Consider the following 16,669-nt stretch of genomic DNA (forward strand, 5'->3'; position numbering starts at 1 on the left):
TGCGCATTTGTAAGGCGCTTATACAAGTAAATTGCGTTTCAGAGTGCCCACAGGGCAACATGGAGGGAACATGGGATAGAAAACCATGAATACACTGGAAGATAAAGACAAACCTACTTGGCCTTGTGAGCATTCAGAGCGTGCAAGTGAAGAGAGAGGAGAGGAGAGGGTGAGAGGGAGAGGGGGGTAAGTGCTGTAGTGCCCGTGCTCGTGAGTGAGCAGCAGGTCTAAGTGCCCAAAGTAGGAAGTGCTAGGGAACTTTCATCTGTAAAAGAAATACATTGGAAAGTGCAGGCCTCCAGTGGCGAAGGCCAGTAAGTGCCAAGGCAAGTGTGGTATGTAGGCAGAGGCTGAAAGCAATTGGGTGTGGGAGACCAGTGCCCCGGAGGATTTTTTGGTGGCACTGTTCCAACTTTCTATAATTTTACCACAAGTGTCATGTTGGTGTAATTTTGGGATTAGACGGCTGAGAGTTTTTTTTCTGGAGTATCAGTAGTTACCACTTCCGGAATGTGAGCATTTGCCACTTACCACCGTTGGAAGCATGACCAAGCATTATCGGGTTTCAGAATCATTGAAACATGACCCCGACTTTGTGGCCTGCCACAGTGGAACATGCAATTGATTTCTGCAGCATCATTCTTCAAACTAACCTTGGCATAAAATCAAAGGCAATCGTGCAAAAGACAGAATATACCTCGCAAGCATTTCATTCTGACTGCATATTTTACATATTTTGCAGATATAGTGCACACAGGGGATACTTTATTTTAGTTAAATGTCCCACATAGCGTAGCGTTCTCTTTGTTTATTCACGGCACAACTTATTTGTAATTCTAAGCCAGTTAACGTGGTCCTTCATTAGGTACGTGTATGCAAGTGTAGCTGCAATTTGCTTCCATGTGTTTGCAATGCTGAGGGGGACTTTAGATGGGCTTCCAGCTGTTGGGCTGCTTGAAGAAGCAATTGGACACCTAGATACACCCAGCATCCCCTCCTCCGTTGGTTATGCATGCTCTATTTTATGCACAGTCAGTCCAGCGCCATCTGTTTGCATCTGGTGTCCCCGCTGAAGTCACATAACCAATGTGCCGCTCTCCCAGAATGACCATGATCATTGATTGTGATTCATGGCATCTGCTTTAAAGAGTTAAGTGAAATGTGCCATATATACAGTTGTATGTATGCTTGTGTGTGGTGAGAACGTCCTTTTTTGAAGAGCTAGCTGTGTGCATGCTCATATATGTTAGCCATTCATTGTGAAGTGCTCTGCTTATACCACTTGTGTTACTCTGCTATTGTTACTCTTTGCCATTTCCCACGACTGGAACTTGTGCTCCTTCCGGGTTCTCGCGTGCTTCCCGCGCTTATGTTTATGCTCATCTTTACTTAATGGAATCACCCAAGGATCGCATCTCAACAGTGTACTTCTTCTGAACTACGTTTCCCAGCACCACCGGGTCCTTACGAACACGACGGCGCCGCGTTTGCAAAGCCGGTTAATGCTGGTTTAGGGCTGTAGTGTGGTGTGCACGCTCGGACCATTTGCCGCCTCTCCATCAGGTACTACGCTGCTTGCTCTTTATTGTCTATAGGACCATGTCTAACATCTATAATATCCACGACACCATCGCCAGGCTGCGTGCCTCATCCATGGCATGCCATCCGCCGATTCTGACTAATTATAAAAAGAAACAAGCTGACATTTTGGCAGCACATAGCCCCTTGACCACCTCCTCCCACGTTGGGTTCCTGCGCACCAGCGAATGATTCAATGATCATGCCTGTAACGCTTCCGGCACTCCCATCTGCCTTACCTGAAAACACACTCCACCGCGCTCTTATTGATCTCCAGCCCTCAAGAATGCAGGTTCAGGCAGTGTCCGTATGCTCCAAGCCCAGCGAGTGCTTAGAACATGCACTAGAGCCTGGCGTGTCCTACACCTCAGACTCCTGCCCTGACAGCCAGGCAACAGAAGAACCCTCACTTAACCCCTCGCTGAATGACTCCACAGTCATTCCGCCTGCCCCTTCCAGCACTGGCGCACATGTCCAGTCGACAATCCCGCTGCGCCTCTCTCTTCTTAACGCACGTTCATTGTTGCGCCTTGGGGCCAAAGTCCAGGACTTAATCATGGATAATACACCCGATGTTCTGGTTGTTACAGAATCCTGGCTTAATGAAGCACACCCACCTGTGCCACCCTGGCCCTCCCGCCTGACTTCCTGATTGCCCGTGTTGATCGCTCAGGCCAGCGGGGGGTGGGAGAGGGTGTCTAGCTGTTCTCTTTAACAAAAACCTACATTTTCATGTTATCACACATGACTCTCCTGAAGGCTGCAAAAGCCTGCTGACCAAAATGAAAATTAATGAAAGTACCTCCCTTACCATCCTTGCAATTCTTGGGGATTTCAAGCTCTGGGCCACCGATCCTCATGACAAACCTGCAGTCTCTTCTCGAGGTCCTGGGCACCATTGGATTTGCACAAATGTTTAGTGTCCCCACTCATATAGGGGGGGGTCACACCCTGGATTGGGTCCTCACTCACCAAGTATCGACTTATAGCATCACGGTATCACCCTGCCCCTGGTCTGATCACTGTCTTGTAGATACCACCATCTTTCTCTCATCTGTCCCTTTAAGACGCAATGTTGGACAAAGACTTCTGCAATCTACCAGGAATTTTAAAAACATCATTGCTCAGAAACGATCTGACTGTCATGTCGCTAGGCTTTCCCCTCTTGACTCCTTTACCAACTCTGACCACCTTGCCAGCCATCTACCCACTACCATTAATGAGGCCATAACCGATCTTGCCCCAGAAAAATATAAGCTAGTTAAACCTGAAGCAAATAGAAACCCTTGGTTTAGCGAAGATATCCTGCACCTGAGGCACCTTAAAAGATCAGCAGAAAGGGAATGGCGCAACCACCCCTCTTCCCACAGCCTCCTTTCATATAAACATGCAGCCAAAAAATGTAAAGCAGCAATCATTGGGACAAAATCTTCTAGTTTCAATAATAGAATTGCCATGGCCAAAACAAGCTCCAAGGAGCTCTTCAATTCTAAAAGAATTTGAGGGGAAAACCCTAGCAAACCAGCACCACTTAAAGATGCTGCTTGGTGCAAATTGATTCACGAGGAACTCTCCTCCAAAATCTATGGCCTTCAGCAGGCTATTTTGGCTACACAGCACACTCTCCTAACAGACAGGACTGTGCCGCCTCCCTCGCTCAATCCAACTGCGACTCAACACATAAAATCCTTTGTTCAATTTGAATTTAGACAATTCTTTGAAGCCTAAATCTCTAAGATCATGGCCGGTCTGAAACCCACTGCTTGCCAAGGAGATAGCTGTCCCTCAAACATCTTTAAAGACTGCATAATTGTCCTGGCCCATTAGGTCACCAAACTCATTAATTTATCATTCATGGAAGGCAGTGTTACCTCTTATCTCAAACAAGCCTGGATCACTCCGCTCCTGAAAAAAAGCAATCTTGACCCCCGACATTCCTAAACACTAGCGGCCTATAACTAATGTTTCCTTCCTGCTAAACATCTTATATCGTATGGTGTTAAGAATTCCAATCGGGCGTCACACATCGGACCAGGACACTTGGTTTTAGCCTGGGATGTGGTGCTCAATATGAAGGCTTTTTCTTCAATTTCAACAAATTAAAATTGAGCCGGTACCCGGCCCGTTTCACACCCCTTTTTACAAATACCCCGGGTCACAATGGACCAAGAACCAGGCCGGTTGGTGAAAATGCATTATTTATTTATTTATTTTTAAAATTCAAAGAAAATCACATGAATGTTATATCGGCCAGCAATCACCAATTTGTTGAATAGTACGATGAAAACCACTGAAATATACCTGGGTAACCTTCTACAAGAACATATCCAAAGCACAATTGAATAGGAGCACTTTGTGAATTAGGAGACATAGCACCCAACTTAAGATGTCTCCCTGCAATGTTCCCTCAACCCACAAATAATCAAATTCTGAGTGGATAGAAAGAAGCAGCAGGTAGTCAGGGAAAGAAGCAGCAGGTAGTCAGGGATAAGCGGCAGAAAACGGAATCAAAATACGACCTACCCTCAAAAAATAAGAAAAACTATTTTAAGCCCTTTGCAATGGCATAAAATAACGCTTGGAAATTGACAAATAATTAATGTGCGGTTAAATCAATGAGACAAATATGATTTCTCACACTAGTATGAATGTATAAACACTAACAATCACACGGTAAGCTTTCAACACAAGGCATATAGTTCACCAAGAAGTTGAAAGTAGGAACACAGTGCAACCGACTTACACGTTGGAAAGTTGCATTTTTTTCTCAATTGCAGTTTAAATGTCAGGCGGTTTTTATGAAAAACGGGTGAAATACTCTAATTTCCAATGCAGATTTTGGGCTGGGGGACAGATGTATATCACAGGGACAATATGGAAGTGAAAGAATGTCTCTAGCTACAAAACTGGATGAGATTTGCAAGATAGAAAAAGGTTGGCTTTAGGTAAAATGAAGCCGTGAAACAGAGAAAATCAGCTGAGAAGAGAACAGATTTCACTTAAACTAGATTATTAAGACTATATTGTTAAAGAGGGACACAGTAAGATCCAAGGTTGATTCACAACGTCAACCTTGTCACCCCAGCGTTCAACTTTATGTGGAAATTAGTTTGATTACTCAAAATATGGCTAAGGGCTTATAATCTACACAAACAGAATTAATAGAGATGGCGCTAGCACTAGGAAAGTCAAGGACAGGGTGCACAGAGAATTCTAACAGTTTTAACAAGTTACCAGGGTATGGATAGGATTGCTTAGAGAGTGGAATAAAGACAAAGGGGTCAAGATGGGGAGACTATGTGTTACTCTGGTATAGGGAGATACTCACATTCCACACTTGAGTTTTGGGATTTTGGAAAAGTAAGGGTTCTGGTCACAAAAGATTCTGGTCCCCGTATAGCAGACTCTCCTGGCAAAAGACAGCTGGGTAAAGGTCTGGTCACCGGATGGCAAGTACAGCTGGATGCAGGTAGTGGACAAGCCAGTCTGGTCTCAGGATACTAAAGTTACCATAGCTTTTCCCCTGGTTAATGGGATTTTAGTGGGATTTTCTTGATTGAGGCCTTGCTGGGACAGGATCAGCTATGCTTTGTCCTAGCTGGCGTAGGATCAGCTATGCTTTGGCTTTGCAGTGGAATCAGGATCAGCTATGCTTTGGCTTTGCAGTGGGATCTGGAATCAGACAGGATGGATGGAGAATATCAGGAACACAGGCACAAGAAATTCAGGAAAGAGTCTTTTTAGAGTTCTGTCACCCACCCTTAATATAAAGCATGGTAACATCACAGAATTATTGGTGGACAGATCTGAGCTAGGCCTACCTCCAAGACTCGGATAGGTGAAAAGCCTTCCCACAGTCCTTTTTGCCAAAAATCTGTCATAACATAATTTACACTTTGTACAGTTGTGGCACTTTAACAAATCACATGGGCAGATTATATATTTTATGTAGAGCATAGCAGTCCAATCCTCACGGTTGTAGGACCTTGTTATGCCCTTCTACCAGTTTTTCGCACTTTTCAGTGAGAATTATATTGCTTAAAATTCTATAACTTTACACATGTGTATAGATTATTATTAGGCATATCAGTATTACATTTTACAGTGGCATCCTGTACACTTTCTTCAGAATATCCACTTCTTTGCCATTTCTGTTCCCAACATGGCAGTGAAGTCCCCAACATCTTAAATTGAAGCCCATAAAATCACATTTAAATGGTTAACTTTTTACATTTTTGCAAAGTCCTGTTGCACAGATGAAAGTCTTACACGTTTTATTAATAACATAGTCTTTGGAAGCAAATCCGCTGGCCTTTGTCCTTCACTGGACCATTTTATTCTCTTCAGCTACCACCAACTGTCATCTCCCCCAGAGGGAGAATGGGGGTTTCCCAGCTTGATATAAGGTTTATTGCCCCTTATCCACTTCGCACATCCCTGTACCAGGAATCCTATTGTAAGAGACTGGAGCACAGACCAAAGTCTGTAAAGGTAGCAATTATCGCTTGTGTTCTAGGATCTACTGTGAGGGGCCTTCTGTTGCTAGCATCCTCCAAGCAGGAACTGATCTTGGGGCTGATCTTCCCCCATGTTGGCAATGCCTTATAATTCCTTATTTTATTTATTTTTTTCCTGAATCAGAAGAAAGCCTGCTGCATACAACTTCCCAAAGATATATTCCACAGCACAATCCCTTTTCACATTGATAGGCAAGGATAAGTTTTTATTCAACATTGTATCTTTAAAACATGCATTTTTTTCTTTGGTTTGCAAAAGCCCATTTTGACACACTTGGTGAAAGCTGGCATTTTCCTTTCAAATTCGGTTTTTCCACCTGACTTCCCAATATTGTTTTGCAGCCATAGTTAGTTACTTGTAGGCAGCAATTTGTTGGAACACAGATGCACTGAACTTGACATAGCCCAGAGAGCTGGAGTTTCTTTGAAGTATTGGTCTTTGACACTTTGTATCTCAAAAATTAAAGCGTTTCCTGTGCGGCTGAAAATGAAGTTTCTTTTATTTCCCCACATTTAGCCTGTCATTCAGGGGTCATGCTTTCTTCTGCTGAAGCACAATGTAGATATGGATGGACATGACAAGGCCTTATTAATAAAAGTAGTTTGGTGAAAAACAGATGAAAATATCATCAGGGCAGCATTCTTTTTAATTTGAAATATTGCCCTTTTCAATGGGAACCTTTTGTTTTTGCAAGCAGCAGAGCAGCGCTGCTTTGATTCGCTTCTTTTGGGTGCACCCCAGAACACACTGGAACCTTTCCCTCTGTGCTCCCGGGTCCAACTCGCCCATTTTGTGTTTGGTAAGATGGTGCAGCCATCCTTTTGTCGCTGCAAGGCGCAGTTTTGACACAATGGTGCCCCAAGGAGCCAGCGCAGCCGTTTTGCTGTTGACTGCAGAAGCGCAGCTTGGTTATGGAGAATAATTCTGCTGAGGGGGTCAATGTAGCCCACAATGGCCTGTTTGGAATTTAAAGAGTTCCTGGAATGTAACAACATCCTTAACCCACAGCAGTCTGGTTTTAGAGCCATGCATGGCACAGAAACTGCCATGCTTGATCTTAAAGCCAATCTGGCCAGTATTATCGACCAAGGTCACCACACCCTCCTCATGCTTTTGGACCTCTCAGCGGCCTTTGATCTGGTAGAACATTCGCTACTTGTGATCAGGCTACAGGATCATGTGCACTGCATGGACTATGCTACCCATTGGATTTCTTCCTTTCTTGGACCCAAGTTCGCCAGAGTAGCTGTTGATGGCATTATCTCACCCCCTTGGCCATCACCTGTGGGGTTGCAGAGGTGTCCTGTATCTCCCCTTCCTTGTTCAATGTCTATATTATGCCCCTGCTCGCTCTCCTGGATGACCTGGGTGTCCAGTATACCGACTATGCTGATGACACCCAGGTCATCCTGGCACTGTCAGCCGTCTATGCCCAGGATGCACTTGCGATCAACCCAATCTATGGCACTATCCAGATTTGGATGATGGCTAACTCACTTGCCCTCAAAACAGGTAAAACTGGGCTTGAGATTATGGCCTCCTCTCACCAACTTAAAAAACTACACACTGACTATAAATCCCTTACCATTGCAGGCAGCAGAATTACAGTCACCAGTAGTGTAAACATTCTGGCGGTCACTCTTGACGCTGACCTCTCTATGAAGCCTCATGTTGCCCATGTCCATGCATCCTGTAACTACATTACCAAACTGCTCAACTATAGCCGCCCTACATCTCCTTCAGCAATATCTCCTTTTTGGCAACAGCTCTTGTGAATTCCTCCCTAGACTATTGCAATAGACTATTGCTGGGCACATCACACACCAATTTCAAAGCACTGCAGATGGTCCAAAATGGAGCAGTGAGGGCCATTCATGGTCTGTCCAGGAGAGATCATGTCTCCGAGGCAAGTAGAGGGCTTCACTGGCTTCCTGTTCAACATCGCGTGACACAGAAACTACTCACTCTGACCCACAAATGCCAGAACCACAAAGCACCTCAATACCACATAGACCGCCTCAAGGTCTCCTGCCCCAGTTATGTCTTTCGGTTTCAAGACCAGTCACATTTAATGCAGCCCAGGTTCAAGCAGACTAAATTTGGTGGAACTATCTTTGATGTTCAGGCACCTTCTGCCTGGAATAAGCTTCCTCTTGCCCTCAGATCGGTAAACTCTCTCAAAGATTTTAAGAAACTGATAAAGACATATCTGTTTAACCTTAAACCCGGTTAAATTACCTGCTCACCTGGCTTGACCACTTCTCCAGCTTCCCGTGCCCCTTGATGTGTTGTCTGTCTTGTCTCCACTCTGTTTGCACCCTGAGGTCTTTGGGCGAGCAGCGCTTTACAAAAATTGCAATAAATAAATAAATATAGATGAATAGTTATTAACTAAGGTGTGTATTGCACCTAGGAGTTCCATACGATAGCTGACAGATAACATGAGTGAGCTGTCTATGAAGTTACTCAGAGCTGGAATTAACCCTGTAGTTGAAAGATATCCATCTTGAATGTTATGTTGGCTATGTCCCGCCCCCTCCATTGAGACGGGTTTCAAATCTTGGTGCTGTCTATATGGACCAATATTACAGGATATGTAGAGGTACGGAAGGATGGAACTTTGTGTAAGATATAAAGTATCACGTGACCCCCTCGACACAGAACAACTCAAAAAGAGGGAAAGAATGCATACCAGAGAAAATCCTGTATCCCCCTGCAGGCATGTCACCGTTTAATACCGGTGCCATATGTCTTTGCTAGGGCGTCAAAAAAGGAGGGTGCAGCTTTCAAAAAGGGTTATGGTTTCTCGGAGCCATACACAGCAAAAGGGATGTTAACTATTATTAAGATGTCCCAGCTAGGACAGGAGTAGGGGACACCCCCTTGTTTCTTTGTCTTTGCATTCTGGTACATGTAGCCCTGAATTTATAATGAGAAAGGCAAAACTTAAGGCAAAAAATAAAACCAAGATTTGATGGAGTGCTCCCAACTTTGAGAGCTCTCTGCCTAGCTCACTTGTGACTTAGTAAACTGTTCCAGCTGTAATGTGGTTCTGAGGCCCGCAACTGGTGCGCTGCACGGTATTAGTAAATGTGTTAATTTTTATTTGGCCGAATGGTACATTTGACCAAATTTGGCCTTTACCATTGGTCTGAATAGAAATGTACAAATTGGCTAATACATTCTGAACATGTGGAGCCCGGATTGCAGGGATGTCCCCTGCTCCTATGATCGGTATGTATTAGCCTTGGGGGTTGGAGTGGTGTCCCTTGCTTCCTCAATATTGGAGGCGGGGGACCGGAAAAAAACAACCAAAAGAAAAAAACAAAAGGGACCCTGCGGTGTCGGAACAGACCCACATTTGAAGGACGGATCTTATGCCGCAGGGCTGCAGTCTACCTGGTGGCGAGCGAACAGCTAAGTAGGGAAGGGGGTTGGGAATTGGTGTGAGTGCGTTTGATCCTCTGAGAACTGATTGCATGCGGGCTTTTTTTTTTCTAACAGTTTTCTGTGATCAGTTCTCAGACTGTCAAACACACCTAAACCATTCTGCATTAACCATCATTGGGGAAAACATGGAAACTGTCTCAGCTGAATAGAGAAATGAACAAATACGAGCTCGGCCGGTTGCATCTGGTACTGCAGCAGGGTACTAGATCACACTAAATGAACTAAACCCAGGCTTATCTCTGGAAACCTGCATGCACATCACCTGCCCATTGGCTAACTTTCATTAAGCGTGCCATTGTGCAATGCTACAAGGAGGAGCACATACTTCAGAGGCCAGCTTCCAAACAAGGAATTTGTATACAGTCAGAGAATACCTTTCTGGTCAGTGGGAAAAGCTAATTCAAGATATTTTAGCCACTTTATCATTGTTTAGCCCCACTCCTGAACACCAAACATTATGTAGCATGAAAGCAACTCAAAGGAATATTAAAAGTTCTCCATTGTAATGCTTACATCCATTGTTCAACAGGCACTAGATTATGGAAATATCCGTCAGCTTTTCTCCAGCACAAGCACCCTGCACAAGATACTTGAAGAGTCAGCGGCACTTCTCACAATGTTCTGGAGGGCCGCCCTGCCAAGCACCCAAAGTATTTGTCAGCAGAAGAGAGAGGTACTGATGGTGCTGCATGAAAGATATGCTATGTTCTTTTTGTCTTTTTTTAAATGCATGGTCCTTCGAACACCAATGTGTCTCCAGTCTTAACCCAAGCCTCTAGTTCACCTCCCAAGGGTGGGAGAGTGTTACGCTCTTGTATTGGGATATGGTGATGCATTTTCAAACAATGAACTTGGGCCCTTCTTCAGAGATGGGGAATCAAGAATGTGGTGATGGAGTACCCCCAATAGGTCTTTAAGTCTTGTTTGTGTTTCTAATTATTTTCATTCTTGATGTGTTGTCTCAAAGGTGCCTCATTTTAATCAAATCTGACTCCCCGGATGGAGGATTCTTCTAGCCTTACAAGTACGCTCGCTAGAATATCACTGAAACGTGTTAGTGTAAAAGGTTTTAAGAGGAGTTCAAATGATGTTTCCAGTTGAAATGTAAAATTATTCTGTTGAAATTATGTACTTTTCTGAGATGCCCATTTCTTTGTGGATCAAGCCCTAAAAGGAATACTGCAAATACAGACTTGCTGACGAAAGTAACTGGCAGGTCGATGTCAGCGAGGGTGCCATTGCACATATTGTGTGACATCATGCATTCCGGAGCACACGTTGTTATGCACTAGGAGGTGACTTGTGTCCTTCTGTAAATGCAAATCTGTAAGTGCACATGGCAAAAGGGCGTATCTGAAGACTGTCTACCTATGGAATATCCTACTGCAGGAATGTTTGAAAATATCTTCAGCATATCTGGTTGTTGTAATGGCCAATGTGAGAATGTGACTCCAAAATCCAAGGCAAAAAAACCCAGTTCCAATGAAGAGTGAATGCACTTTGTTAGAAAAGCAAGTTTATTGCATGCTGTCAGCTGGAAGGCGTTAGTCAGCCCTGTGAAGCTAAAAACGAACAGTTCCTTCCAGTGCTCAACAAAGTTGCAACTTTTATACACATTTGAACAATTTACATAATCACACATATTTTGTTACAGAGTCATCCCTCAACATCCCTTTGGCTAACTCTGTAGAAGGAAATCTAATCCCCTATGTTTCCAAACCCCATTGGACACATTGACAAAACACAATCCCCTTCCCCTCGTGCTTTCATTCCATAATCAGTCATGACATTCTAAACATAATCTCCTTATTATCTAAAAACAATTCAATGCATGACTTGTCCCATTTGGTACGAACCTTTAATCCAGTACATGATTTGGAAGGCAAACACTTCAAACTATAGGAGGGAGAGAGACAATTTGTCTCAGGAGGATAGCTCTGGGGCAACGTGCTCACCTTGGAAGCAAGACGACACAGAGCAACACAGGTTCGATCCCCAGGTCCGTGCTTAGAAACCGCTGGGTATTAAGCGTGTTATAAATAACCTATCATATCATATATCATATCATATAACCATGGTTTTGATCAAGCAATAAACCTCTTATCATCCCAGACGCACTGGCGCCCCATGTTTATTCCTTCTGCATTCCTTAAAGTTACCTTATTTGTGACTACCATCATACATCCTCCAGCACACATCATGCTTCTCTTCCTAAGAGCCCAAACAAAACCCATAAAACATCGAGAAACTCTGCCCTCCGGCAGCCCTTCCATGGGCCTCATTACGACCCTGGCGTTAACCAATGGCGCTATTAGCACCATAGTTAACACCAGTAACTTACCGAATCCGCCATGGTGAAATGGGGAATTACCACCCCATTCCAATGTTGGCGGGGCGGTAATTCCCCATTTACCATTGGCCCTTTCCCATTCCCATTTTTGCCCCATAGGGCTCAATGGGAATGGGGAAGGCGGTAATTACAGTACCGCAAATTGCGGTACCGTAATTAACTTCAAGGTCCCTTTGCGGGTCCCTACTTTAATGGCTGGTACAGACCAGCCGTTAAGGTCGGGAGCTGCAAAGGGATCTCGTCGTAAGGCGTTAAGGGGTTAACGGCGCCACAACCTTTTACGGCACCGTTAACCCCTTAACGCTTGGGTTGTAATGAGGCCCCATGTCTTTTATTAACTCACCCTAGTCCGATTCACCATTTTGGCCAGATTTAACAAGACTCTGTGCTCACTAGACATAATCCCACGACCCAAAGTGACCATGTGATGCTATTGCCAACTGCCCAAATGTGGTTTGCTTAATTCCTCCTTCCTTGACCTGGTCATTCAACTCTTCAGGCCATGCAAAGATCACCTCCACAAACCAAACTCTTTGCAGCCTACATGAAACCCAGCTATGGGAGAACAGTTATCTGCGATATTTCCATGTGTTCACTAAAAACCCATATTCCCCTAATGTCCCAGAACATGTCTCCCATCTAAACCATTATCAAATCCCACATGTACATTGTTCAAGACTACCACACCCCTCACAGTGGCTTTCCCCTCGTGGACTTCTCTTTCTCACATGGATAAAGCTCCTCACTTCCCACTCTAAGCACTATACATTATGTCCCACAACATCTATTATGTTGCTACGTGATGCAAATGTAAAATGTATCCAAACTAAACATAAAGTAAAACTTGCAGTAACATTTATACGAATCAATTTTCCTAAACTGAATGTTAAATTGCAATACCACGTCAACATCGCGTCTAACCTAGCCACACCATAGCTCTAATATGACGTGCCCAATGTGAACCTCTTCCCTGCTTTGGGGACATTGAACGTGCATCCCAACACTGATGGCACAACTCAGGAATCCTGAAGTTGGGTACAAAAAGGTTTCATTTGTAATACAAATGAGCCAATGGTTTGGAATGGACTGGATAAAGACTTCATCTCCTGACAGTGAATATTAAAATGAAAGTCACTCCGAGTCTGTGTTTTTAGTGTCTCCTGCACTTCTTTCTTGGCTTGGTTGATACTGCTCTGTCTTGTCATTCTAGCGCGGATGCTGAGTTTTTAGGTGATCCCTTCCACATCCTGGGATTTAGGACCGCGTCTAGGCCATACTTGCAGGCCACTTTGCACGAGCTGGCCAGTTCTGTGTAGTTTACAGTGTGCTCTGGGGAATGATGCCCGTCTCTGCCACAGCCATTGCCAACATAGGCTGGTCTAGTGTCCCCTCTACAAAGTAACACTGGACCCCACCTCAAGCTCCTGGTCTTCTCTGTCCCACTTCCATGCCTCCTCTGTGCGCTGCAGTGCTCAGGCCCATTTCTCCTTCTGCATCTTTCCTCCTGCCTCTACTTCTTATTAGGTATTTGATCTTCACTTCTCGCACCCTTTCCTCTACGTGCCTTACTTCTGCAGCTCTATCCTTCTCCTTCTCCATCTGAGATTCGATAGGCTTTTCCTTGTCCGCCACCTCTTTCTCTACCTTCAGTCCCCTATCTCCCTCCTCTTTCCTCAGGTTTCTTTAATGTTTACCCACTGCTTCCAAATGTCCATTGCTTCGGCTCATTGGACGCCTCTCCATGTCCTTTCTCTCCCTGTTTACATATCACCACTCTATGAATTCCTTCATCAGCTATCTCCTGCCGCTCTTTTTCATAAGCTTTTCACTCTTTCCCCTCCTTGTCCAGCTGTCCAACTCTCAAGGTCTTTCCACTATTCTTTCTTTACTTTCTCTTCCTCCTTCACTCCTCCTCTTTCACTTCTTATCTTTGTTTGCTCTTCTCTTTTGCCCTCCCTGCCTCCATGGTCACTGGTTGGCAGTCCAAGCTCTCAGCTCCCAGTCAAGAGCATCTGGCCTTCAGGTGCGCGAGTGCTCACTGGGAGATGAATGCTGGCCTTCTGCGAGTGAAACCATTGATGTATGTTTGCGGAAAAGCGGCAGCAGGACCCTGCTCTTCTGATTTCTGCTGCAGGTGCTGCTGTCTCCACTTTGCTTTTCTGAGCCAGTCTCTGGTGCAACGCAAAACATTGCAGAGTGTCCGTGCTTTAAAGGGACATGGTAACTTTGACTGACATTGTTGGGACAATGTTATTGGGCCTCTCATCATTGGTTTGTATTGGTGGGCTTCAGTACCACGTGGATGGATATTTGTATAGTACTTTCTACGGTTTAAGAGCCCTGCTCATAGAGGAATTGTGACCTAGAGCTGGCTTTCCTTTTCCCCCTTGGTGGCACACCTCCCTCCTCCAGTTGTCATCCCACAGTTTGGGTGTGAACTCCCTGAACCTGATTCCAGGTTTTACCCACCCCAAAGTCCCCTTCTATCACAGGGTACCATAGCAACGTAATTGTGGGTCCCTTAGGCTCACTTCAGCAGGTATTTTCTCGGAGGTTGATGATGGGCCAGAGTGGCTGGGGACCCCACCTTTATCTTCTTTGAGCTCTACATCATAGAGCAGGTGGTGGAACCCATCCTCCATGGTCAGCCCAGCCCCATGTCTCTGTCTAATATATGGGAGTTCACCATTTACCCCACTTCCTTTCATGAAGACCCTCCAGCCCCCAGTGTGATCTCATGAACGGGGCTCTTTGCAGTGTATCCTCAACAAAGCGTTGTGGAACATCCAGGTGTCTTATCCCTCCCCTGGTAAATCATGTCTCTCCCTCCTATTGATGTTGGCTCTCTGTTCTGCTTGAGCGCTTCTTTGATAGGCAGACATCCATTTAAGGAAACGGTCAAGGTCAGGCCCCAGGATTATCTCCTCCTAGGAAGCACAGATTTACTGCAGCTTCTACAGAAACATTGCCCCCTACGAACACAACAAATGGGTATGCTCCAGTCCTGTAGTAACTGGTCTGTTAGGAGCCACAGTCTGCAAGGTTGATGCAGGTCTTGGTGGGACTTCATTGCTTGGTCCAAGCAGTGCCTTTCCCTTCGAGTCCCAGAAGCTTAGGTGAGGGAACCCGTTACAGCAAATGATTGGCATGGTGATCACCACTCGAAGTCTAAACAGCCTGTTCTAAACTATGCTGGTGCAACTGGCAGAAGGATCATTGTATCAATGGTACGAACGATGCCCAGAACTACTCCCGCACTAGTAGCACCATGTATTAGACTCTGCCTGCCTTTCTATACCTGTGATTTGTTCACGATCGACCATGGACGTCTTTGATATTTACCATGGTCTTTCGTCAGGGAGGTTTTTATGCTAGTCTCATTTATAGGGTTACTTTTTGTTTGTTTTCCTGCCTATTGCTTTTGTAATCTGGATGTGTTTTGTTGGTGTACTTTTTGTGAATTCCCAATAGTGCAGCACTAGAAACTGCAAATTGGTGGCACAGAGCTTTGTTGGTGCTTTGTCTCTATAATTCCACATCATTGAGTGCTACATATGTGCAATGCAACCCCAGCATATTCTTTGTTGGCCCCACTGTCTTCAATATTGACAGTGGGGCCAACATTGGCCATAACACGGGTCATATAGCTCAGTGCAACACGCTCGTCTTGGAAGCAAGACGACTCAGAGCAACGCATGTTTGAATCCCAGGTCCGCACTTAAAAAAACTAGACGGTATTAAGCGCATTGTAAAAAACAATTATACTATACTATGTATATTATATACAGCGCAGTTGCAGGAGACAATATTTGAAAATAAAAACACAAACCAAATATATTAAGCATCCTTAACTACAATAAGATAAACATGAAATAAAAAATAACATTAGAAAAAATGTGTCAAGGAAGACTGGAGAGGTACCACAGGAGGCGCACATTCGATTCCAGTAAAGGTGCAAACCCTGAGGGTCAGTGGGATAACCTTGAGTGGCAGAACCCTTTAAGATCCAAGTTCAAGCCACTCTTCGGGTATCCCTACAGCCTCTCGCCAGATGTAGTTTCTCCAGCCTTGTATCCTCCCACCAGATGGAATTTGTCCAACAAATAGCATACTCTGGTTGAGTTAGAGCCAATTTCCACAGGGCTTTAAGAGTCCTGAGTATTTTCATAATATGTATGTCAAGTCTTGTCTTTAAGTGCCGAATTACCGAAAAGTAGTAGGGATGCTTTTGTCTGAAAATAAACGGCCATATTATTTATATTTCTCAAATGTAATTTTGATTTAAGTTGCTGATAATGGTGCAATGCATTCATTTCCAGGATCATTTAAAAAAAGAAGAAATTCTCAAGCTTCAAAGTAGATTATCAGAGCAGGAGAGCATACTGCAGAATACGATGGAGCGATTAAGGAGTACCAGTCAGATGAAAGACAGCATGGAGAAGTTCATTGTCGGCCAGTGTGAGTATTGCTCGAGAAATACTTCCTTTGCTCACTGACAGTAATTCATAACAAAGGATTGAAATGAACATGGTAATGTTTACTAACTAAATTCATGTTTAGCCCTAAGGAAACCTAAGGATATGCCCACTAGAGCCTTCTTTAAAATTAAATTTCAATTGGTTGTGGTTTGATGATTTGTTTATGCATTTGAATGTATTTATATGGAGCGAGCATAGAATGTTTGATATAAAGATCGTGTGATACACAACAGCGACAGTCGAGGAGGCGGCACTCAGATCCTTCTTATACAGAACTACAGTGTCACATGCACAA

The 16,669-nt window shown here is 44.4% G+C and overlaps 1 protein-coding gene across 14 annotated transcripts in view; it reads left to right on the forward strand.

The window, feature by feature from the left end:
- The window catches only part of PDE4DIP (phosphodiesterase 4D interacting protein), a 1,465,918-nt gene that overhangs the window by 1,426,916 nt on the left and 22,333 nt on the right, over nucleotides 1–16,669 (forward strand). For all 14 annotated transcript variants that reach the window (XM_069641322.1, XM_069641325.1, XM_069641324.1 and 11 more), the window contains 2 exons: nucleotides 10,076–10,219; nucleotides 16,216–16,354. In XM_069641322.1, coding sequence (XP_069497423.1) covers nucleotides 10,076–10,219; nucleotides 16,216–16,354 — 283 coding nt within the window. The remainder of the gene's footprint in view (nucleotides 1–10,075; nucleotides 10,220–16,215; nucleotides 16,355–16,669) is intronic.

The sequence above is a fragment of the Ambystoma mexicanum genome, chromosome 1q, assembly GCF_040938575.1.
Source record: "Ambystoma mexicanum isolate Mex_15411 chromosome 1q, UKY_AmexF1_1, whole genome shotgun sequence".
NCBI classification, from domain to species: domain Eukaryota; kingdom Metazoa; phylum Chordata; class Amphibia; order Caudata; family Ambystomatidae; genus Ambystoma; species Ambystoma mexicanum.